At 45.3% G+C, this 21435-nt stretch overlaps 11 protein-coding genes across 11 annotated transcripts; 6 read left to right on the top strand and 5 right to left on the bottom strand. All coding sequences in view use genetic code 12, as the record gives it.

The window, feature by feature from the left end:
- Positions 1-35: 35 nt before the first annotated feature.
- On the bottom strand, positions 36-1901 carry CJI96_0000970 (uncharacterized protein; the record flags this gene model as incomplete). The annotated part of the gene is made up of 1 exon (XM_029032327.2): positions 36-1901. The coding sequence occupies one exon, from the start codon at positions 1899-1901 to the stop codon at positions 36-38; it is 1866 nt and encodes a 621-aa protein (XP_028892642.2).
- A 1642-nt stretch (positions 1902-3543) lies between these two features.
- On the top strand, positions 3544-4185 carry ERP5 (Erp5p; the record flags this gene model as incomplete). The annotated part of the gene is made up of 1 exon (XM_029032326.2): positions 3544-4185. One exon carries the CDS (start codon positions 3544-3546, stop codon positions 4183-4185), a length of 642 nt encoding a protein of 213 aa, XP_028892641.1.
- A 156-nt stretch (positions 4186-4341) lies between these two features.
- Positions 4342-5591, top strand: UBA4 (Uba4p; the record flags this gene model as incomplete). The annotated part of the gene is made up of 2 exons (XM_054702037.1): positions 4342-5528; positions 5576-5591. The coding sequence occupies 2 exons, from the start codon at positions 4342-4344 to the stop codon at positions 5589-5591; spliced, it is 1203 nt and encodes a 400-aa protein (XP_054558012.1).
- Positions 5592-5660: 69 nt separating this feature from the next.
- On the bottom strand, positions 5661-7271 carry CJI96_0000967 (transcription factor TFIIIC subunit; the record flags this gene model as incomplete). Its single annotated transcript, XM_054702036.1, has 1 exon — positions 5661-7271. One exon carries the CDS (start codon positions 7269-7271, stop codon positions 5661-5663), a length of 1611 nt encoding a protein of 536 aa, XP_054558011.1.
- A 283-nt stretch (positions 7272-7554) lies between these two features.
- Positions 7555-8703, top strand: CJI96_0000966 (uncharacterized protein; the record flags this gene model as incomplete). The annotated part of the gene is made up of 1 exon (XM_029032323.2): positions 7555-8703. The coding sequence occupies one exon, from the start codon at positions 7555-7557 to the stop codon at positions 8701-8703; it is 1149 nt and encodes a 382-aa protein (XP_028892638.2).
- A 60-nt stretch (positions 8704-8763) lies between these two features.
- SFT2 (Sft2p) lies at positions 8764-9393 on the bottom strand (the record flags this gene model as incomplete). Its single annotated transcript, XM_029032322.2, has 1 exon — positions 8764-9393. The coding sequence occupies one exon, from the start codon at positions 9391-9393 to the stop codon at positions 8764-8766; it is 630 nt and encodes a 209-aa protein (XP_028892637.1).
- Positions 9394-9948: 555 nt separating this feature from the next.
- Positions 9949-10407, bottom strand: HNT1 (adenosine 5'-monophosphoramidase; the record flags this gene model as incomplete). The annotated part of the gene is made up of 1 exon (XM_029032321.2): positions 9949-10407. The coding sequence occupies one exon, from the start codon at positions 10405-10407 to the stop codon at positions 9949-9951; it is 459 nt and encodes a 152-aa protein (XP_028892636.1).
- Positions 10408-11249: 842 nt separating this feature from the next.
- GUP1 (O-acyltransferase) lies at positions 11250-12950 on the top strand (the record flags this gene model as incomplete). Its single annotated transcript, XM_029032320.2, has 1 exon — positions 11250-12950. One exon carries the CDS (start codon positions 11250-11252, stop codon positions 12948-12950), a length of 1701 nt encoding a protein of 566 aa, XP_028892635.1.
- A 330-nt stretch (positions 12951-13280) lies between these two features.
- Positions 13281-14297, top strand: SIS1 (type II HSP40 co-chaperone SIS1; the record flags this gene model as incomplete). The annotated part of the gene is made up of 1 exon (XM_029032319.2): positions 13281-14297. One exon carries the CDS (start codon positions 13281-13283, stop codon positions 14295-14297), a length of 1017 nt encoding a protein of 338 aa, XP_028892634.1.
- A 289-nt stretch (positions 14298-14586) lies between these two features.
- CJI96_0000961 (TOR complex subunit LST8) lies at positions 14587-15573 on the top strand (the record flags this gene model as incomplete). Its single annotated transcript, XM_029032318.2, has 1 exon — positions 14587-15573. The coding sequence occupies one exon, from the start codon at positions 14587-14589 to the stop codon at positions 15571-15573; it is 987 nt and encodes a 328-aa protein (XP_028892633.1).
- A 1879-nt stretch (positions 15574-17452) lies between these two features.
- Positions 17453-19741, bottom strand: RFX1 (Rfx1p; the record flags this gene model as incomplete). The annotated part of the gene is made up of 1 exon (XM_029032317.2): positions 17453-19741. The coding sequence occupies one exon, from the start codon at positions 19739-19741 to the stop codon at positions 17453-17455; it is 2289 nt and encodes a 762-aa protein (XP_028892632.2).
- Positions 19742-21435: the final 1694 nt, after the last annotated feature.

Raw genomic sequence — 21435 nt, 5'->3', positions numbered from 1 at the left:
CTTACGAAGTAATGAAAAATAGACTCTAATAAATATTATACCTTGCAGACAGGAAAGTTTACAGATGGGTTCCTCGCGGTTGTTACCAAGCTGCCATAGATTTCCCTGATCTCCGATTCGACAAAGCCAAGATGATTCCTCATGTAGCTGAGAATACCTCCGTACCTGACCTCTAAAGTTTCCAAGGCCTTGAACATAGCAATTGAAAGAGGCTCTGCCTGACCCTTTCTTCCCTTAATCGTTCCATTAGTAGCTACTCTCTCAACGACATTGGTTTTAGTGATTTGACTTTGACCAGCTTGGTATCCTTGCACAGATAAGCCATGCTCTTGGGCAATAGTATGAGCGTCAACACCTGCTAGTTTCATTATCAACATCACTGTCACACCGGTGATGTCTCTTCCATTGGAGCAGGTGATCAAAAACGGTTCCTGAGGTTTGTCTTTGATATGCATGAATATCACCCGAAGTGGTTGGACATTTTCTTGGAGAATCTCCTCATAGACGTGACTCGAGGCACTACTCAGCAGCGAGCTATTTCTGGCGATAGCTTGAGGGGAAACCCTCTCGACGTCTATAACAGGACTTGAGATACGCTTTATTCTAGCGTGGACCAAGTAACCCGGATCGACATCTCCGTCAGTCTCTTGTGAAGATCTGAGGTCATAGATAGTTTTTATACCTAAGTTCTTGACAGCTTCAGCACCTTGAGCAGAGATTGATTTAATGCAAGCAGAGCGATAAATGAAACCACTTCTCAAATGAACTGACAGCCCGAAAACCAGCTTGTCTGAAAAAGTTGGTCTGAGCAAGCGCCAACCACCAATGTCCCTAAAGTCAAACACGCCATCAATGCTTTTCCATCTAGGAAGGTCACCGATTCTTAAGTTAGCATGCAAGAATCGAAGCAACTCGTTCTCCGGTTTGAGCCAGTGTGAAATGGCAGAAGCAACATGGTACCTGTAATTCACTAGCTTACTCTTCTTGTCGATGGGTAAGCCCTCCGGGTTATGGTCTTCCATGTCGTCATCGTTCTCAATGTGATGAAGACCCAAAAAGTTGTGATCTGCATGCTTTATGATCTCCAAGTGATGGGAGTGGCGACACCTATTAAGGAGGTTGGAGAATTGGGCACCATCATTAGGCGCCACAACATCATCCTCCTGGCCATAAACGCTCATCACAGACCAGCATTCTGGAATGTCCTTGACACAGGTCAAATCCACGTCTATGAGGCTCACCAATTCTTGACGTGGCACGGAAACAAGCTGCGTTTTACCGTAGCGAAGACAGTTCATGTCCACACCTTCAAAGTCGTCATCGATAATATCATGTTTCTCGAATATGGTCAAAGAGTTGTACCTTGCCGAACAGCTGACTAAATTAGGCACACGGAAAGCCTTGCGATTGGGGTCTCCCCTTCTCAAGATGTCCTCTTGTTGGAGAGCCCACAAGTACATGACTACAGCGCCTCTGGAGTGCGCTATGATGGCCAGCGGCACAAAGTCGATTCCCAACGGGTTCAACGCCTTATTTGTTATGAACTCCATGGATCTTGTGATATCCTCCAAATCAGACTCAACTACACGGCCAATTTTGGGGTCAGCATAGTCGTCCAGCGACCCACATCCACGAAAGTCGATTCTCAAGGAGTACATGCCCCTATAAGCAGCCAACCTGTGGGCTAATAATTTCTGGTAGCAGTAATCTCTGTGGCCCATCTGGCCATGTAATATGAGCACCATTCTGTTTGTAGGAGTGGCCCATCTGACATCGTCAGAATCCACTCCATGAGGTATAGCGATTGTGCCCGAGATGCCTCCTGGGACCGACACCTCGAGTTCTCTAGGCACGGGCACGTCATTAGTGTCCACAGGTTCGTATCCCAATTTTGGAGCCATGGTTGAGATTTGAAATAGTTGTTAGAGAAATTATAAGTCTACACCATTGTCTTTAAATACAACGAGTGCACATGATAATGCTAAAACAAACGGTGGAGTACTTGTACAGGCAAGTAAGAGAGGGGAGATTACGAGCGAGGGAAACCGAGGCCCAAGTCCGACAATGTTCCAAACGACACGCAATTATTTCGATACGTATTTTCACGAACGTTTGTAGAAAATGTATTGATTGTGTAGATTAGGCCGAGGACCAAGAGGGACAGGGAAGTAAATGTTAAGCATTTTGCAGCCATTTTGGTCGAGCAAGCCCACTATGTAGAGTGTACTTGAATTGATCAGGAAGACATGTAGTGGGACTATACAAAGTCAACAGATATGAGATTGAGATTAAGTTTCTTGTTTACCCCAATTTGCTGATTTTTGGAATTTCATCCGTGGGAATGTTTCCGTGGTCTCTCACCTCGCATCGTTCGGAGTTGAACAATGGACCGCGCTGGTGGAGAGTAGTGAGGAGGTAACCGAGGTACACTGATTAAATGTTTCGAAGGAGATGATGATGAATTCGAAAATTTTAGCAAACCCTGATTAAGTGGGATTTCGTTAATTCTTGTGTGCTTTTTATCGCCAAGGGTACCTTCTCGGAGTTAAGCTCGGTAAAGTATAGGTAGAGATTATCTGTTTGCAGCCATTGAAAGTACCGCGAATAATGAGCACAGCTCTGGGATAGCGTGCAAAGGTTGGTGTGCAAATGTTGGTGTGCAAATGTTGGTGTCCAAAATTAACCAAGATTTGCTGTTGACTTTTTGAAGATCCATGTAGAATTGTCATTTGGCTCATTGTATCCTTCTCGTTGTCGTCCCTAATATAGGGCAACTGCGTATTATAGGCTCGCAGAGGAGTGTTTTGCGAGTACTGCGATTGAACCTTTGAACGAGAGGCAATTGAAATGACTGCCAGATAAGAGATATGACTTTATGGCAACATGCCATCTAAAAATTTAGGACCATTTTATTGATTTGTGCCTCTTTGTCGAAAATCCCGAGGATTCAGAAGAACCCACAATTTTGTTTACATGTTGTAGTCGGTTCACATGTCAATACTGGATTATGTGGATCCTCAAACCAAGAAGAAAGGCCACGAGAAGATCATGATTGCGTCTTGGTCGATCGCTACTTAGAAGTGACGCATCTGAATATAGGACATTAGCAAGGGAAGGAAATGAGTCCTTTTAAGCATACTAGCATAGTGTCAATAGTAAACACAACAAAAATAAGTCAACAATTGTTACAGATCCAGCTGTGTCTAACACATGTCTGAAGAATATCTAGGAGGGTGTCATAGTACGCTCACGAGAGCTCCTTTAAATGTCCATATTCCCCATACTATACTATAAGAATACACTTTGATGCCTCAATCTCAAAGGATTAAATGAAGACTGTCACGAATACAAAAGACCACACCTTTTTTTGTTTTACGAATTCATTTAGGTCACCCCATTTGTACGTCCTCAACGAGACACCGCTGGACTGGCTGCAAATGGTGTCCTGCGCAAAACCGCTCCTACAACGCGGTTGAGGCCAGGTTTTATTTTTTCCACCAAAGAACAAGTCGTCACCTAACCATACTCCACGAACAGAACGCAATGAACGTGGTTCTCACCTGTTTGCTTCTTGTGGCTTCCCAAGTCGCCGCTTTGCATTTCTATCTCCCCACGGGCCAGACCAGGTGCTTCTACGAGGACTTGAGCGCCCGCGCGTTGGTGGTGGGCAAGTTGGAAGCGTTTGAGTACGCTGAAAACGTCAATGATTACTTCAAGACAAACAACTTAAGGTTGCAGATCACCGTGGAAGAGACCTTCGATAACAACCACAGAGTTGTGGACCAGAAATCCTCCCCGCTGGGAGACTTCACCTTCACCTCGTTTGATGCGGGTGAGCACAGGTTCTGCTTGACCCCAACGTACACTGATGGCACTCTGGGCAAATGGCACAGAATTTTCTTCGATGTTGCCATTGGTGCTGCTGAGGATTACGCCGACTCCAAATCTTCCCACAAGGTTGACGCGTTGACGTTGCAGATCAAGCAGTTGAACGAAAAGTTGAGGGAGATCAACTTTGAGCAAGAGCTGATCAGAGAAAGAGAGGCAGAGTTCAGAAACCAGTCTGAGAGCACAAACTCCAGAGTTGTGTGGTGGAGTATCATCCAGTTGTTCGTGTTGGTGGGCACTTGCGCATACCAGTTGCGTCACTTGAAGAGCTTCTTTGTCAAACAAAAAATCGTGTAAATTGCAACAGGGAGTTTTAATTTCTTTGTTGTCCTGTTAATTGAAAAAGCACCAGTACAATAGACGTCAAGCGGGATTCTGCTTTTTGAATTCAAAGTATATGGTAAATAGCACCTCTAGTACGGCAGGATAGTCGCATCTCTCTACTTCATCACCATGCCTTCGGACCAACAACTATATGAGCGTATACGACAGCTCGAAGAGGAAAATGAGAGGCTCAAGAAGCAACTACGAAGTCAAAACGACTTCTTGACTCCTCTGAAAGATGACTCTGTCGATCCTGACTTCTCCCTAGAGGAGTTCAGACGGTACGGGCGCCAGATGATCGTGCCTGAGTTTGGATCACTCGAGGCACAAAGAAAATTGAAACATGCTAAAGTATTGGTCGTGGGGGCGGGCGGCCTTGGTTGTCCTGCCCTTCTTTATTTGACGGCAGCAGGTGTTGGGCGCATAGGAATTGTGGATAATGATACTGTTGATGTGAGCAATTTGCACAGACAAGTACTCCATACTTCAGATAGTGTGGGCATGCTCAAGTGTGAATCAGCCAAGCAGTATTTGAGTCGCTTGAATCCGAATGTGGAGATAGTTACTCATTCAGTCAGACTAGATAATGGCAACATCTTTGGAATTTTCGCTAGCTACGACTACATCGTAGACTGCACTGACGCCCCAGCTATACGCTACTTAATTAATGATGCGGCAGTATTGACAGGTAAGACAGTCATAAGCGGCTCAGGCGTAAAGACCGATGGCCAGTTCACTATTTTAAATTTTCAAAATACTGGCCCTTGCTACAGATGCTTTTATCCACAGCCTCCAAAGCCGGAATCGGTGTCTACTTGTGGGGACGCAGGAGTCTTTGGCCCAGCTATCGGATTGACAGGAATATCATTGGCTTCTGAAACGCTCAAAGTTATCACGGGCCACTACAACACCACGTTTAAACCATTTCTTGCCATGTACAGTGCATACCCAGTCCTGGTACTTCGTCAATTCAAGATGAGAGGAAGACAAGCTAATTGTGCTGTTTGTGGCACACTGGCAACAATCACAAGAGAGATGATCGAGTCAGGAAAAGTCAACTATAGTGAGTTTTGCGGCTCCAACATCATTCATGGGCTCGCCGCAAACTTGAGGTTGGAGGCAACAGAAGCATCACAACGACTTCAAGTCGAGAAGGCATCGCTCTTAATAGATGTGAGACCTCCTGAACAGTATCAAATTACACATATTGACGGAGCAGTAAACATCGATTGGTCGCTGCGTTTATCAAAGATAGATAGCATCGACGAACTCTTACCCAAGTCTTTTGACAAGTCCAAGGATAGGACTTATGTCATGTGTCGTTACGGGAATGACTCTCAGCTAGCAACAAAAAAACTCATAGAAGAGCTTGGGTTTAACGAAGTGTATGATATTAAGGGCGGCATCAATAAATGGAGCGAAGAGGTTGATAGAAGTATTCCTAAGTACTAATTGAAAGCAGGGTCTAGTCTCTCCAAAACCAACAATCCCGAGTAAGTGCCCATGGCATAGGTTGAGCTTCCATCAAAATCTTCGTTCCAAGCACAAGCTGATATGCCAATTTCGTGTGGAGTAAAGGAGTATGCAACATTCGACTTGTCAGCTGTGGTTGGGACATAGTCACCAGAGAGTCTTAATGTAGTGCGGTCCGTTTCTAAGGAGAATGACCAGATCCTGAGCGGTACGACTAATCTATTGTGTGCTTTAGGAACTCCAATAATTTTCCTGGCTATGTTCATCACATAAAAGTCGCCTGCGACGTTTCCAACAATAGAAAGAGGATGATTGAGAAACTCACTAGTGTGAAAGCTGGATATTAGTTCTGTTTGTAGAAGCAAACTTTGCTTTTGTTGTGGATGTCTTGCAAAAGAATATCCGATGGTCTCCGCACTGTCTGGGTAGATAAATATTCGGTAACCTTCGTGGTATCGAGGAGGCAAATCCAGCACGGTGTAGGCGACTTCAACTCTGCTCTGTCGAAGGTTTTCGTATAAGATCGCAAATGACCTAGTTGTGGCGGTGTTGACTAGAAGTACGTGACCATTGAAGACTCGGCCAACCGTGATGGTGTTTATGGCTGAATCAGCAACGTAATTAACAAAGGAGGGAATCTCGGGGTGATCATCAAAACCAGGTAGAACAAATTCAGCAATGGCACCATCAATTGTGCCCACAATAACTTTGCTTTCATCAAAGATATCGTAGGCGGTGATGGGTAATGAGCTGTCACTTCTCTCATCCTTTAAAGAAATAGTCCATGAAGAAGACTTTACATCGATATACTTTGATTCAGGCAGCGAGGAACCAATGCGGAAGAAATGTACTCTCCCATCAGTGAACAAGGCAGAAAGCACACAGGTTCCATCTTCTTTGACCTTAAATGGAAGCCAGTTGATGCTTGATGCAGCCCCGAACGATGAAGTTATTAGGACCCTTTCTAGGGTCAAGGACGTAGCCGTCAGATCGTATTTATACAACTGAATGCAAGACTTGATTTCGGTCGCATTGCTCCCGCCTGAAAAAACCAGTAAAGACGGGCTTTTCACAGCATTTGAAAGACCACCCTCATGGTAAGCTACAGCAATCGCTAGAAAAGGTCCATATGGAAGCCATTTCAAGGCAGTGATGATACCTCCGACATTCAAGATACTTGAATTCCTCTTCGTTTTCGTACTCATGTTTAAACTGTTACCAGCTTCAAGAATCTCTCTACTCTCATTGCCGCCAGCTGCTATAATGACTTCCTTTGGCTCAGATCCAAACTGAGATTTGAACGCATTCTCCAGGATCTCTGAACCCTCCACCTCTGCAAACATCAAGCTAGATTTTTCAACCACAACAAGGTCTCTAGTCAAATGCCTTCTCTCATTAGCAACAGCCCTGAACTGATTCTCATCAACGAAGAAGAGCTTGTTTCCCCAGATTTCCTTCTGCGCTAAAAGATACTCAAAAAGACCTTCTTCAAAGCCGTAATTTTGATGAAATCGACCAACGAAGTTCATGTCTCGCGTTCTTGGAAGGTTTGGCTTGAGCAAGAGCTTCTCTCCTTCTGTTGTCATGGTAGCGTATGGAGATAATGCCTATGTTTTCGTAAATGCTATCACTCATTTCGCGTAAAGTTATGTCATCACCCAATCCCTTCTTGTTAAACTAGAATGATGGACTACAGAAGAATAATGAAAATCATGAATTCCTCTTCTAATAGATATTCGATCATAGAATAAGTCTTTCATTTATCGTTTTCAAATCTCACCGTGACCAACCCTGTGGCCTTCTATGGTACTTTATGTGTGCGAAACCGTGCTAATTGTGTAGGCTGATTCAAGAACCTTCTTTTTGAAGATGGCCAGCCCGGAGAAGAAGAAGAAGCCGAAACGCTTCTTCGACGATGATGATGATGACTTCTTCGTCATGAAGCCTAAGAAGACAAAAAATCCAACGGTGAAACCAGAAGAGGTGAAGGTTGAGAAACCAAAAGAGACCAGTGACACAAACATCACTATCAAGAGAAGAGCAGAATATCCACCCAAGCTGCCTTTGCCGCCAGAGAGTAACAAAATGAATCTGCCTTCACGGCCTACAGCGGAGCAGAGCAAAGCAGAGATCCCAACTTCTGATGACTTTGGCGAATCATTTCACACTGCTCAAGCCGCCTCAGATACAGAAGAGATCTTTGAGGTTCCCCGGCCTCTGACAGCGGCAACTGAACCGATCGAGATTATCGAGGATGGAGAGGACTCAGATGGAGAGGACTCAGATGGAGAGGACTCAGATGGAGAGTTTGAAGAGCTTATCAAGAAACATGCAGCAAAAAACAGCGATGGGCGTGAAGCCAGTAGACAGTACGAGATTACGGTCACATCCAAACTTGGCGTCGAGGAGAAGCACAAGATTACGTGCTTTGGAGAGGAGACATTTCTGACTGTTATGGAGAGACTCAAGCTGCAAGCGGCAGTTCAGTTTGTTCCTTTCAGACTCAGAGGAGGGTACCTAATATGGATCGAGGGTAGGCTGGAGCTCAAACCATTCTTCAGGCCTAGCACTCTACGAATCCCCGAGCCTAGCAAACCCAACGAAAAGACACCGATCAATTGTTTGTATGTACCTGAAAGCGCTCGCAAGAACTTCGAGGAAATATATGAAGAGTTCAGCCGTACTCGCGAGGCAGAGCTAGAGGTGAGTGATGACGAAGACATAGAGATTGTCGCATGCAAAAACGGTGAAGATGAGAAGGAGGAAGATTTAGAAAAGAAGTCTGAGTATTTTGTTGTTGGACTAAAAGGCAAAGACAATAAGCGTGTTGAGGCGGAAGTAGGACCTCAGACAAAAATACGTGCTTTACTCGAGCATTACCTCAAAACCAAAGGCATCGATGAGAAGCTGGTTACAAGAGCCCGACTCGTCTTCGACGACGAGGACCTCAACCTAGATGGCGTGGTTGGCGATACAGAGTTGGAAGAGGACTTTGAAGTGCAAGTGTATATTAATTGAGTACTAATAGGTAATAATAATGATAGGGCTGAGACAAGGTACGAATGCTTTTGATGTAGTTCAGAAGATGGCTGATACTAACCCACCAAAGTAACCTACCATATAGCTGGTGAACCAGGTTAGTGTTGTAGCACCAAAAGGGAAGTAACTGATGACATAGTAGAGGATTGCCACCACTTCCACAATACTAGCAAGGAGGGTCAATATGGTACTCCTGAGAATAAGAGCACAGTACATGGTGAGGAAGATGGATCCGAAGAATATACCCGAAAAAATGATCCTGTCCCGGCTTGTGAGATGCCTGATGTAAGCGTACGGACCCTGGAGTATACCAAACGACATGACAAATAAGAAAGACCCCATTGTCCAGAGAAGGGCAAACTTGCGAGGGTTGAGAGCAAGAACGGGGAACATAAAGAAGCTGAAGATAAAGCAGAACATCGAGGCGGCAAGGCAGCATCCGAACCCAACAATCTTCTCGAACCTGCTTAGTTTGAACCACGAAGGCTCCTGCTGCGGAGCAGACACCCCAGGGTTGTTGTATGTGGGGAGTGATTCATATAGGTTGTTGGCACCTGATCTAACGTAGTCGGTCCAAGATGACAATGGAGGCAAGGACGTTCTTGCAGCATTATTCCGAGATGTCCAATTGCCGAACAGGGCCCGGAAATCGGCCTCTGGCAGAGACATTGCACTGTCGATTGCGTATGGTGGTGATATTGAGTTGGTCTTGATAATGCGTGTGGAGTGTATGTCAGTGAAGACAAGGTAAGAGTTGGGAAAGGAAGGTAATACGTTGAAAGAGGGAGAAAAGAACAAGTTAGATGACGGAGCTTTCCAAAAAAAATAAACAAACAAACGCCTACTTTGAAACAAACAATCTTTTATCAAAGTTGAAGCTTCTCGCTTGATTGCAACATACAAGCATATATGGGAATGGCTGCGGATCAGAACTGCTTCTTGAGCAACGCAGATGCCACACTGATGACCCACACAGTGTTTGTATATGAAATAGCGAGCCAGTCTTGAATTTTTACTACTAATGAGTGATGTCCCACTTTCTCATACTTTTACGCACACAACTCTACCTACAACCACCGATTCCAAGTGTCTTATACTCTTACCTATCCTAAAATATCTCCTTAGATCTCTCCTTAGATCTCTCCTCAAATCTCTCCTAAAAACTCCCCTATAACCTCATCCATCTCATAGCGTCTTAACTGTCCTGGAGCATTGTCCAGCTAACTACAACTTCTCCTCCGAGGCCAAAGCTTCCTTCAAGGACTCGTGAAGCTTGCCCAACTTGTCAAAGTCAGTGGGTTGCGCTGGCCATCCTACACCCAACCCAGTCTCCTCGTCTCTCTTGGGGATCAAGTGGAAATGGACGTGGTCCACCACCTGGTGAGCGATTCTCCCGTTGTTTTGCAACACATTGTAGCCACTCCCTTCTGGCGTGTTGTTCTCGTCAAGCTTCAACACCCTGGTCAATTTCTTCACAACGGGCAAAATGTCAGCGAGGTACTCGTCTGGGAGATTGTGCAACTTGGCCCCATGGTACTTGGGGATAATGAGACAGTGGGCCTCTGCTGTTGGTTGAATGTCCAAGAAAGAGTAGGTGAGCTTAGTCTCGAGGAGCTTGAACGAAGGGATTTCTCCTTTGATGATTTTGCAGAAGATGCAAGAGGCATTGGATTTGGCGGACATGATTGATTGATGTTTAGCTCTAAGGAAGCGGTGCTTGCCGGGGTAGTGGAGATGGGAGAGAGTTTACGCGGAGTGTTACCTTGCTTTATATATGTACACCTCAGAGTGGGGTGACAAGAATAATTGGTGCAATGAAATTGGGACTTTATGGAGTGTATTGGGAGATGGGAATACGGAATTCTTTGTGTATCTCGAATCAATTTGTAAAAAATGGATCAATTTAGTGATTTTCGGAACTAGGACTTCACAGAAATACTCCCAGGCGTTGGGTCTCCTCAATAATAGGAACGGAACACTTGTTATTGAGGGATGAGAGTAATACCAGCAATATATCCTTCAGTAGTTCTTAATTGAGTCAAGTTTATTGCAGTAATTGACATAACAACACATTTATCTTTGGTTGAAGCAGGACTCATACATTTGGCCTCAATCTGCAGCCATTACTCTATCGACTTATTAGGAATTTTCGACATAAAGTGACCTAAGTTCAATTAGGTCACTTCTTTCAGAGCCAAAGTATACATGCAGCATTGGTAGACAACCAGCCCTTCTTCGTAACCGTCAGATAGTGCTACTGTAGTATATGCACCTAACACGTTATAAAAGTCACAGACAAATCTATTCGATTTGGCAAATCACACCCGGTAATCACGTTAAACAAAGAATAAGTAAAGTACATTTTCATTTTCTACGATCCAATTTCTTTACTTTTTCCATCATCATTCTCAATCCATGGTATTGGCCACCCCACACTAAGCGCACTCTATCAGCTCCCATACAATTGTACACGCCTCTTCTCAGTAAGGAGACAAATATCAATACTACAATTGCCTATTCGAGGAATGAACATTCTTCAACCAGTGCTTCGGTTTTTCTCTCTAGAGGCACTCGACACGAGGCTCTTCCCGCCGTCAGATCCGGCAAAGAGACAGCAGATTGTCGCTCGAGCTGAGCCTCAGTCCAAATGGAAAACTCTTGAGTTCAGGGTGTACGCTGTGATCTTCATGTTGGCAATTCCCCTTATGTGGAAAACAGCAATGGATGCCTCGAACGAGTATAACCCAAATTACCCAAAGTACGAGCCGCTATTAAGCCAGGGGTGGATGTTCGGCAGGAAAGTTGATAATTCAGATACACAGTATCGTTTCTTCAGGAACAACTTTTGGCTCCTTGTGGGCCTTGTGGCGGGACACGTGTCACTCAGGAAATGGATAGTGCATGTCAAGGGCGATATTGAACGAACCTGGTTTGACGTCGGCTTCGGCGTCGTGTACCTTTTTGCACTTCATGGAGTAAATGTGGTGAAGATCTTCTTGCATGTTTTCGTCATGTACACATTTGCAAAGCGTGTAACGGAAGTGAAGCTTGCCAAAGTTTTGCTCTGGGTGTATGGAATTGCAACCTTATTCATCAATGATCGCTACTGGAACGCGTCGTTTCACCTTGATGTCATTGACAACGGCTTCAAGGGTATCATTCCACGCTGGGACGTATTTTACAACTTCACCCTTCTTCGGATGCTCTCTTTTGGGTTAGATTATCTAGAAAAGATAAACTCAGCTCCTTCGGAGCCGAAAGGAGTAACGGAGAACTTGGATGAGAGGGATCGTCTTGTTGCACCACTTCCTCTCCTGGATTACAGCTTCTTCAACTATATTGCATACATAACTTATGCTCCTTTGTTTATTGGCGGCCCCATCATTACATTTAATGACTACTTGTACCAGACACAGTATTACAGACTTGGATCCACTCTTAATATCAAGCGCACGGCACTTTATGGGATGCGCTTACTATTTTGCATTTTAGTCATGGAGTTCATTCTTCATTTCATGTATGTTGTCGCAGTCTCCAAAACTAAGGCATGGGATGGTGACACTCCATTCCAGCTCTCCATGTTAGGCATGTTTAACTTGAACGTCATATGGCTTAAGCTACTTATACCGTGGAGACTTTTTCGGTTCTGGGCATTGCTCGACGGCATTGATCCACCTGAAAACATGATACGATGCATGGACAACAACTACCTGGCTCTAGCATTCTGGAGAGCATGGCATCGTTCTTACAACAAGTGGGTGATTCGCTATATCTACGTGCCCCTTGGTGGTGGAGGACGTAAAGGTCAGAACAGTAGCTCGAGCAATATGATATCAAGAGTCGTGAACACTCTCGTAGTGTTCAGTTTCGTTGCTGTGTGGCACGATATCGAGCTCAAGCTACTCATATGGGGATGGCTAGTGGTGATCTTCCTCTTGCCAGAGATTTTGGCCACAATCTACTTCAAGAAATACTCCGGGAAGCCGTGGTTCCGTTACTTGTGCGGTGTTGGTGCCTCGATAAATATTTGGCTCATGATGATTGCAAACTTGTTTGGCTTTTGCCTTGGCAAAGACGGTACCGTTGCACTCATCAAGGAGATGTTTAGCACTCTTCAAGGATTGCGTTTTTTCATCTTGGCGCTGGCCACGTTATTTGTTGGCGTACAGGTGATGTTTGAGATGAGAGAAGCGGAGAAAAGACGAGGCATTGACGTTAAATGCTAATCATTTTAGCTACTCGTCGACCTCTTCGCACAGTGAGACCAACACTGCTTGATTGTGCGTCTCTCCGTCCTATGGCAACGACGTCCAATACAAAAATTTCAGTCATCACGTCGTTGATGACAGAATTATGAAGGTCAAATTTTACTTGATGGTGTTGTCGAATTCTTTTGTTTTCATTAACTTTGACCCCTAGCTGTAGAACCTTCTAGAAGGTCCTCGCACTCTCTGCCAAACGGTGTTGCGCACCTCACCTCATTTATCAAGAATAGCGAATCCATGCAAGAACAGTGAGTTTTCATCCACAAAGCAGAAGAAACTCAACACAATATAATGGTGAAGGAAACTAAACTCTACGATTTGTTGGGGGTATCGCCGCTGGCCAACGACAATGAAATCAAAAAAGCATACAGAAAACAGGCCCTCAAGTACCATCCAGACAAACCTACCGGTGATACGGAAAAATTTAAAGAGATTTCTGAAGCATTTGATATCTTGTCCAATGGTGACAAGAGACAGGTTTATGATGACTATGGCTTAGAAGCTGCCAGAGGCAATGCACCAGCTGGAGGTGAAAACCCATTTGCTGGTGGAGCACCTGGCGGTGGAGGAACTACATTCTCTTTCGGTGGAGGCCACCCATTTTCGCAATCGGATGCATTCAACATATTCTCGCAAATGGGCGGTTTCGGAATGGATGATGGCGGATTCAGTTTTGGTGGTAGCGGTTTTGGAGGCAACTCTGGATTTGGTGGAGGCGGTGGTTTTGGAGGTATGCCAGGCAGTTTCGGCGGTGGAGGTGGTGGCCGCTCTCGCCGTCCTGAACCAGATACCGTATCAATGGCCTTGCCATGCACGTTAGAAGAGTTGTACAATGGTGCTACCAAGAAGATGAAGCTCAACAGAAAATCTGCCGATGGATCAAGAGAAAGTAAGATTTTGGAGATCAAGATCAAGCCAGGCTGGAAAGTGGGTACGAAAATCAATTTCAACAACGAAGGTGACTACCAGCGTGAATGCCAGGCAAGACAGACAGTGCAGTTCGTCATTGAAGAAAAGCCTCATCCAGTGTTCAAGAGAGAAGGTAGCGACTTGATTGCTGAAATCAAGCTTACCTTCAAAGAAGCTTTGCTTGGATTCCAGAAAGAAATTACGACATTGAGCGGCAAGAAGATCAACGTTTCCAGATCGCTTCCTGTCCAGCCCTCGTCCACTAACAGATATCCCGGCCAGGGCATGCCAAACTCCAAAGACCCTAACGCTCACGGCGACCTTATCATCAAGTATAAGATAGACTTTCCAACTTCATTACTGCCAGCTCAGAAACAGGCCATTCAAAGTGCATTTTAGGCTGGGCCTGAGAATAGCATAAAAGCAGTTTTTATAGAGGCTCGGTCAGTTCATAAAGCTATTTAATCTATCAGCATAATAACATGAATGAAGAAGTAGCTTTTTAACGCCATAGGAACTACAATAAATAGTAAATAGAATAAGAAAAACTCTTCATTTATCTTCGTTGCATTGCAGGGCTTCTTGGGCGTGGCCTGCATAGACTGAAACTACACTATCAAGAGCTCCTCTAAATCTATCTCAAATAACAAGCCCTTAGTGCACCTCAATACCTCATTGCTCCAGCCTCATGTCTGTAATATTAGCCTCTGCTGGCTATGATCACACCATTCGGTTTTGGGACGCCTTGACTGGTGTTTGTTCACGAACAATCCAACATACAGACTCTCAGGTGAACAGACTAGAGATCACCTCAGATAAGCGCTTCTTAGCAGCAGCAGGAAATTTATACGTTCGTCTTTACGATATAAAGCAAGCTGGATCTGCTGGTGGTAATTCTAGCGCGGCGCCGGGAGCGTCAGGAGCAGGCGGCACAGGAAACGCAAGTAGCTCAAGCTCGAATCCTGTTATGACATTCGAAGGCCATAACGGAAACGTGACACTGATAGCGTTTCAGATTGAAAACAAGTGGATGGTTCTGTCTTCAGAAGACGGTACGGTTAAGGTGTGGGATGTGCGGTCACCATCGGTGCAGCGAAACTACAAGCACTATTGCCCGGTAAATGAGGTAGTGATTCACCCAAATCAGGGTGAGCTTATAAGTTGTGACCATGATGGTAATATCAGAATTTGGGACTTGGGGGAGAATCAGTGTACGCATCATTTAATTCCCGAGGATGACGTGCCGATAAATTCCTTGTCTGTGGCCAGTGATGGAAGCATGCTCGTGGCTGGGAATAACAAAGGCAATTGCTACGTGTGGAAGATGCAGAATCAAAGAGATATCACTTCATTGACTCCAGCCACAAAATTCAGATCACATCTGAAATACATCACAAGGGTCGTCCTTCTGACAGATATGAAACATTTAGCAACATGCTCTGCCGACCATACTGCCAGAATATGGCTGACAGAACAAAATTTCGCTTTGGAGACCACTTTGCAAGGCCATCAGCGTTGGGTGTGGGATTGTGCGTTCAGTGCCGACAGCGCTTACTTGGTAACAGCATGTTCAGACCATTACGTTCGTCTTTGGGATCTTTCCAATAGTGAAACGGTGAGACATTACAACGGGCATCATAAAGGTGCGGTATGTGTTGCATTGAATGATGTTTGAGGGTGCTATGGAGCCGGAGATCCTCTAGGCATTCCGAAAACGGCTTCATTATCATGACGTCTTGACCGTCTGCAAAGGTGAGGAAGTATCCGTGATTGGATATCTTCAAATGGACTCTGCTGTTCTTTAGAATGCGCTCAGCTGAACGAGGGACATTATCGTCTAAGTGGTTAGACTCTTCCTCAAACATGTTAATTACTTGCATAATTCCAGAAGCGGCGCTAACACCATTGCTCCTCAAAGCAGTAATTTGTACTTTAAAGAAGCTTTTTGCCTTGAAAGCCTTTACACGAAGAGTCTCTTCGTCTCTATCTTTTGCTGCATAATATAAAAAGGAAATGTGGTGCTCAACTTTCTCCAACGCTTTCACTATCGTTGATGTCCGATGAGAAACACTCAGCGCAAGATCGACATGAATGATTATGTAAATCAAGTGGTACACTGCATGCTCTATAGTGGCGAGATCAGTTGTCTCGGTGATGTTGGCCAAGTACTTATTCCCAATGCATCTTAAGAGTTTATTCAAGGGGAAGCAATAAGGTGGTATGACTTTTGCCTCCTCGACGTTTCTAATCAAAGCGACTGTTGACTCTGAGATGTTCAATATACGGGAGTGCACCCCAAAGTCTGTTATAATATTTGCAGCATTCTGTGGATATGACTTTTTTTGACCCTTGATACGCATGGATTTTGCATATGTTGAGAATAGTTCACGATAAAGCCTTTTAGCTTCTATAATCGTGTTCTGTGGTATACGATGGCCACACTTTATACAACGCCCGGCCTTGGCAAAACGAAAGAAAGAAGATTGCTTTCCCTCCGACATGCCTTGAATTACGCTTGCTAAATCAATTTCAAGCAATGGCACTTTGCACCACATACAAACAAAGGACATGTAGGGATCGATCCTGCTCAAGTCGCACGATGAACAACGACATTGCACCTGATAGTGTTGAGCTAATTGCAAACGTCTAATTTCCCGTGGTTCATTAGCGAAAACATAGTTTATTGTTAGATCTGTTCCCGATTCCAAGTCTTTGGTGCTGATGACCAGGAAAGATTCGTTTGTTGAAGGAATTACTGCAGTTGTGGGGCTGCATGAGTGACCCATCTTTGCAAATACTGGTTCGAAGAAGAAGCCTATAGGGTTCATATCACGATCAAGAAGGAGATGAGATCGTGTAAAGAATAACGCGCAAGCCATCTTCACTTTTCTTGAAGTAAACCTTGTGGTGAGAAAAGATAGCTCATTTGCACTTAGAGGAAATTGCAGGTGCCTTCTTTTTAAAAATGACAAAGAGGACGAGCAATCTTCGTCATACTCGGCAATGTTCAACATACGAGCAATAACAAGTGCCTCAGCGGTACAACTTTGAGGTTCCAATTCAAGAAGTTGGCGAAAGGTGTCACATTCGTACTTGTGAACCTGCTGCTCGTGTCTAACCATACACATCGTTGAGCAGTAGATAATTGCTAGACAATTGGGACACTTCATTGTGGCATATACTGGGATCGTCACTCCGCAAGACTGGCACCTATCGAATCCAGAAGTAGTCTTGTTGTAGTGACGAACCCTCGGCAGGAATGTCATTATGGGCTTCTCGCAATGAACTGATTTGGTGAGACGAAGACCATGATGTTGCATAGAAGAACGTTTATTGTAAATTTCGACATCTGGGAAGGGGTGTAAATTTGCTATCATTGAAGAAAATGGCTGCAAAAAAACCGAACGCGATCTACGGCAAAAAAATCATGTTTTCGTAAAACCATCATTTCGTCTATGTAATATGATGCATGCGATTTCGTAATATAGAAATAAAATGCTAATTTTTTCTTTTCATTTTGATATTTTTTTCCTTTTCCTTTTTTTGTCATTTCATCAAAACCAATCGCTCTCGCTGTAGGGCTTGGTCTCCCCAGTCGGTAAATCCAACAAGTCAACGATGCTGGCAGTACGCAAATTCTCTGGAAGGCTAGGCTCAAATGCCCAGCTGGCATTAGTTCCAGGGTCTTGGGTGAGAGGCTCCTCTTCAGTAGTCTTTTGATCAACGACGGGATCTTCATCGCCGTATAGGTAATGACCGAGTTCGAAAAACCACATGACAAACTCATCTGCCCAACATCGAAAGACCCACCAGGACCCAAAACTCTGTCCGCCAGCCAAACTCATTTCACGGAGACAAGTTGTGAGTAAATTTGAGCAGACCAAGCTAAATAGCCACGGAGAAGTTTGCGGAAAACGCGACGGAAGCTCTAAGAAGAAGGCAGCATAAGGAGCAAGCCCACTAGCTTTGAGCTTGTCAGCTTGAGGGGACTCCTCTTCGAAGAGTTTAATTATACGGTCGTTAAAAATCTCGTCGAACAACTGCATGTTATCTGGTGCACAAGGAACCTCTCTGAGAATAATCTCGTGGGTATCAACTCGCAACCAGTCACTAAGCATGAGCGCTCTTTCAGTGCTGCTAGACAATACTTTTGCGGCCGAACTACCTAATTCGATGCATCGAGCAAACCGCCTCAAGATGGCTACGAATTGACGAGCAGCCACCATTTTCATATGCACAAAGTCTGCCGGGAACCTGGTTTGGAGCTCGGCGGAAAGCCTGTTACAGTACTCAGCAGCAAACTCCTGGAGGGGGGTCATGATCTCGTCGGGGACCGGCTGTAGTTGTAAACGTGTAAGCATCTTCATCATGGCTCTATACAAGGCCAAATCGCAAGCCCGAACCCATTCAATCAATTTGGATGATGTAAAGAGTCGAAAAACAGGGGATGTTAGAATTCCGCAAAAAGATGCAAACGAAGACAAGAGTTTTTCGACTTGCATGAATCTGAATGCCTCAAAAATAGACATGCAATGGACCCTATAAAGGGAATGCAAAGTATCGGCAATATCGTGGTCCACATCGGCGTCATTAGTGAGGTAAGCTTGAATAGACGGTAAGGTGAATGGCTGTGCCATCCACTCTTGTGATATGGTGTTTTCAATGGAAAAGAATAGGTTAGGCACGTATCGATAGCCATTTGTCATGAAGGCCTCACGAACTGCTGCTGAATCTATCGGTGTGCCTTGTGCGCTAGGGAGTGAGGGAGACCTCGAGTATGAGGGCGTTTGTGGGTTCAAGGAATGCGGAGACTCTGAGCACACTGCTGAGGAATGTGGCAGAGGAGTGTTTTCCAGAGAATTGTCATCTATCAACTTGATGCCACAGTAGTGATATTTTGACTTGCCACGCATACCGAGACGGCGTGTTTTCAAGTTGGGATGCAATATGCCAATGAGCTTGCCAAAGGCAGCAGGAGTCAACGGAGAGAGGTTGTTGTTGGCACACAGCTGGACGTAGCGGGCGTATACTCTATTTCGAGGAACAACAGCAGTAGGGGACGCTTCACAGACGGTTTTAATCCACACCATGCCAAAGACCTGGTGGTGTTTCTCCTGCTTGAGATCTTTGGCGTTGTTGAGGGACTTAAAGATCGGGTCGCTGTCGATGTTTGGATTTCTGGTGCCCAACATCTTCAATCTCAGCGCCAATTCTGCCAAAGGGATCTCTGAAGCTTTGGCCGTGAGTCGTTTGAGTTGCTCGATGGAATCTTCTTGTGTAGGATCTGCCGCCTTGATCTTCTTCCCCTTGGGTCTTCCTAGAGATGGCCCCTCAAGCATAGGCGTCGTCTGTGGGTTTGTTTCAAACGGATTTGGCTGAAAGCCTATTGGCTTTAGGGCATCTTGTTGGGGTGGTCCGGCAAGCGCGATGGAAGGAGCCGGGTGATTCTGGCGTTGGATCAAGGCCAGCGCTGGAGGCACTGAAGCCACCTGAGGCGTCTGGTTCATGACATTGGCCACTAGAGGCGAAGGTATGCGGGGGTCATTTTGGGCTGATTGCAGACTAGCCGTGCTTGAAGGAGTATTAAGGGGAGAAAAATAAGGGAACTGAGGGAAGTACGATCTTGGCTGGTGCTGATAGAAGGACTGGGTTGGAGGATTCACCTGCCCTTGGAACGGAGGCTGAGCGATCTGAGTTGGCTGGTAGGGCTGATTCACAGGCCCAGGCAACGGGTACTGCTGATGGGGAGGGTATGGCCGATAGGGCGCCGTCTCAGGCTGATCTTCAGGCTTCTGCGGTAGCGGGAGATGGCCATAAGGGTTTGGCCCGCCCAGGGAGTTCATTATCCAGATGGGGTTTGGAGAGGAATTGGGAATAGGTGAAGAAGGCAGGCAGTTCTGGGTGTTTGCGGAGGTATCAGTGTGTGGCAGGAAACAATTCCATATGATGAGGATTCAGTAGAGGCACAACAATGACGGGATGCGAGGGCCTGAAACAAGATCTCAGATAAGATAAGAGGGACCACTTGGGAAGCAAACTAGGAGCCGAAAATATACCTGAAAAATGAGAATATGTCGCTGAAGCTGCCCGTGAAATATCGTGTGAACGGTTTTTTTTTTTCTCAGCCAGCTGCTGTATCAAGACTGTGCTCTTCTAAGCTAGGCAGCATACAAGGCCTGCGAAGCCTGCGCAAGTTTCCACGCTAGGGCTGCAGATCGTGCTTGCGCTTCGCTTGGACGTACAAAAGGTGACTTCATCGAATGAACACTACAGAGGAGGAGGAGGAGGAGGAGGAGGAGGAGGAGGAGGAGGAGGAGCCCTACTTGGAGTTCCTAAATAATGCCATAAATCAAGTTTCCCAGAATACTGCCATTTGATGGTAGCAGCCTGTGGAAGATTACATGTACCGCATTAGTCTGTTGCAGGTGCCTGGCGCCAGTGCGAATTACTTTAAATAGGCTTCCTTTGCACCCACATCGGCACTAAGCGAGCAGGCTCCACAGATTGGCACAATTCCCAGAGGGCGCTAGACTCGGGTAGTAGTGTAGTGGGGTGGCGGCAACAAAACCGTGACCAATAGAACCGAATTTACTGGAATTGGTTGCTCGAACTGGTAGTAGCACGAATCAATTTACCCAGAACAAATGGGAAGCAGAGTACAGCGACTTGAGGCATCCGGCAACCATACAAGCACGTGCAACGCTCAATGTGCCGATTATTATTTGCTTGTGGTGTGGGCTGATAGAGGCTTGCTTCGTATTCTGTATTTCTATTGGCATTTTGCTTGTTGGGGATCAGTGTCGGGCGATGGCTGGAATACGGCTGTGCAAGGTTCTTGGGTGAGGCTAGAGCTGGGGTAGGCTAGGCGTTTAGTGCGCTTAAGCATAGGAGCTTAAGTATAGGAGCTTTAGCATAGGAGCTCAGGTATAGGAGTTCAAGTATAGGAGAATGTTTAGGCGCTCGGTAGAGTAGAATTTTGAGTTTTCTCTTCTTACCTCAGTTGAGATGAAGGTTCGCTGGTCCCAACGAGCGAAGTCGACTTCCAAAATCAGGTACCTCGACTTGAGTGCCTCGGTGTGTTTGAATGACCACAACGTCTGAGAAATGGATTGGATGACACAAATGTAGAGATGTCAGAGGAACAGCGAACTGGGTTTCTGTTCCCATTGGAATGACAGGTATTTCTTCCACCTTCAATGGCTGCGAAATCACTGATGGTGGAATCTAGCGCGATGCGATACTAAGGTCTTCCATTTTCAGAAACGACTGTTGAGCCCACGAGAAGAGACCACGAGAAGAGAAAACGGATCGGTATCATTATCCAAGATGGAAGGAAAGGAGGCTACCTCAACATAATCAATTGTGATACAGCCCTCCCTTCAATGTTACTACGGCTGCCTCACTGAGTGAAGGCAGTAATAAACAGACTACTTTCAAAACTGACGCTCAGTCAAACAGGCAATTTTATGCTTAGTTTGTTCATTCCACTTTCTCAGCCTATTTTCTTTGGCCTGAGTATTCTTTATCCAGGTATTTT

The sequence above is a fragment of the Candidozyma auris genome, chromosome 1 (assembly GCF_003013715.1).
Source record: "Candidozyma auris chromosome 1, complete sequence".
NCBI classification, from domain to species: domain Eukaryota; kingdom Fungi; phylum Ascomycota; class Pichiomycetes; order Serinales; family Metschnikowiaceae; genus Candidozyma; species Candidozyma auris.
This window is presented reverse-complemented; position numbering and strand designations above follow the sequence as displayed.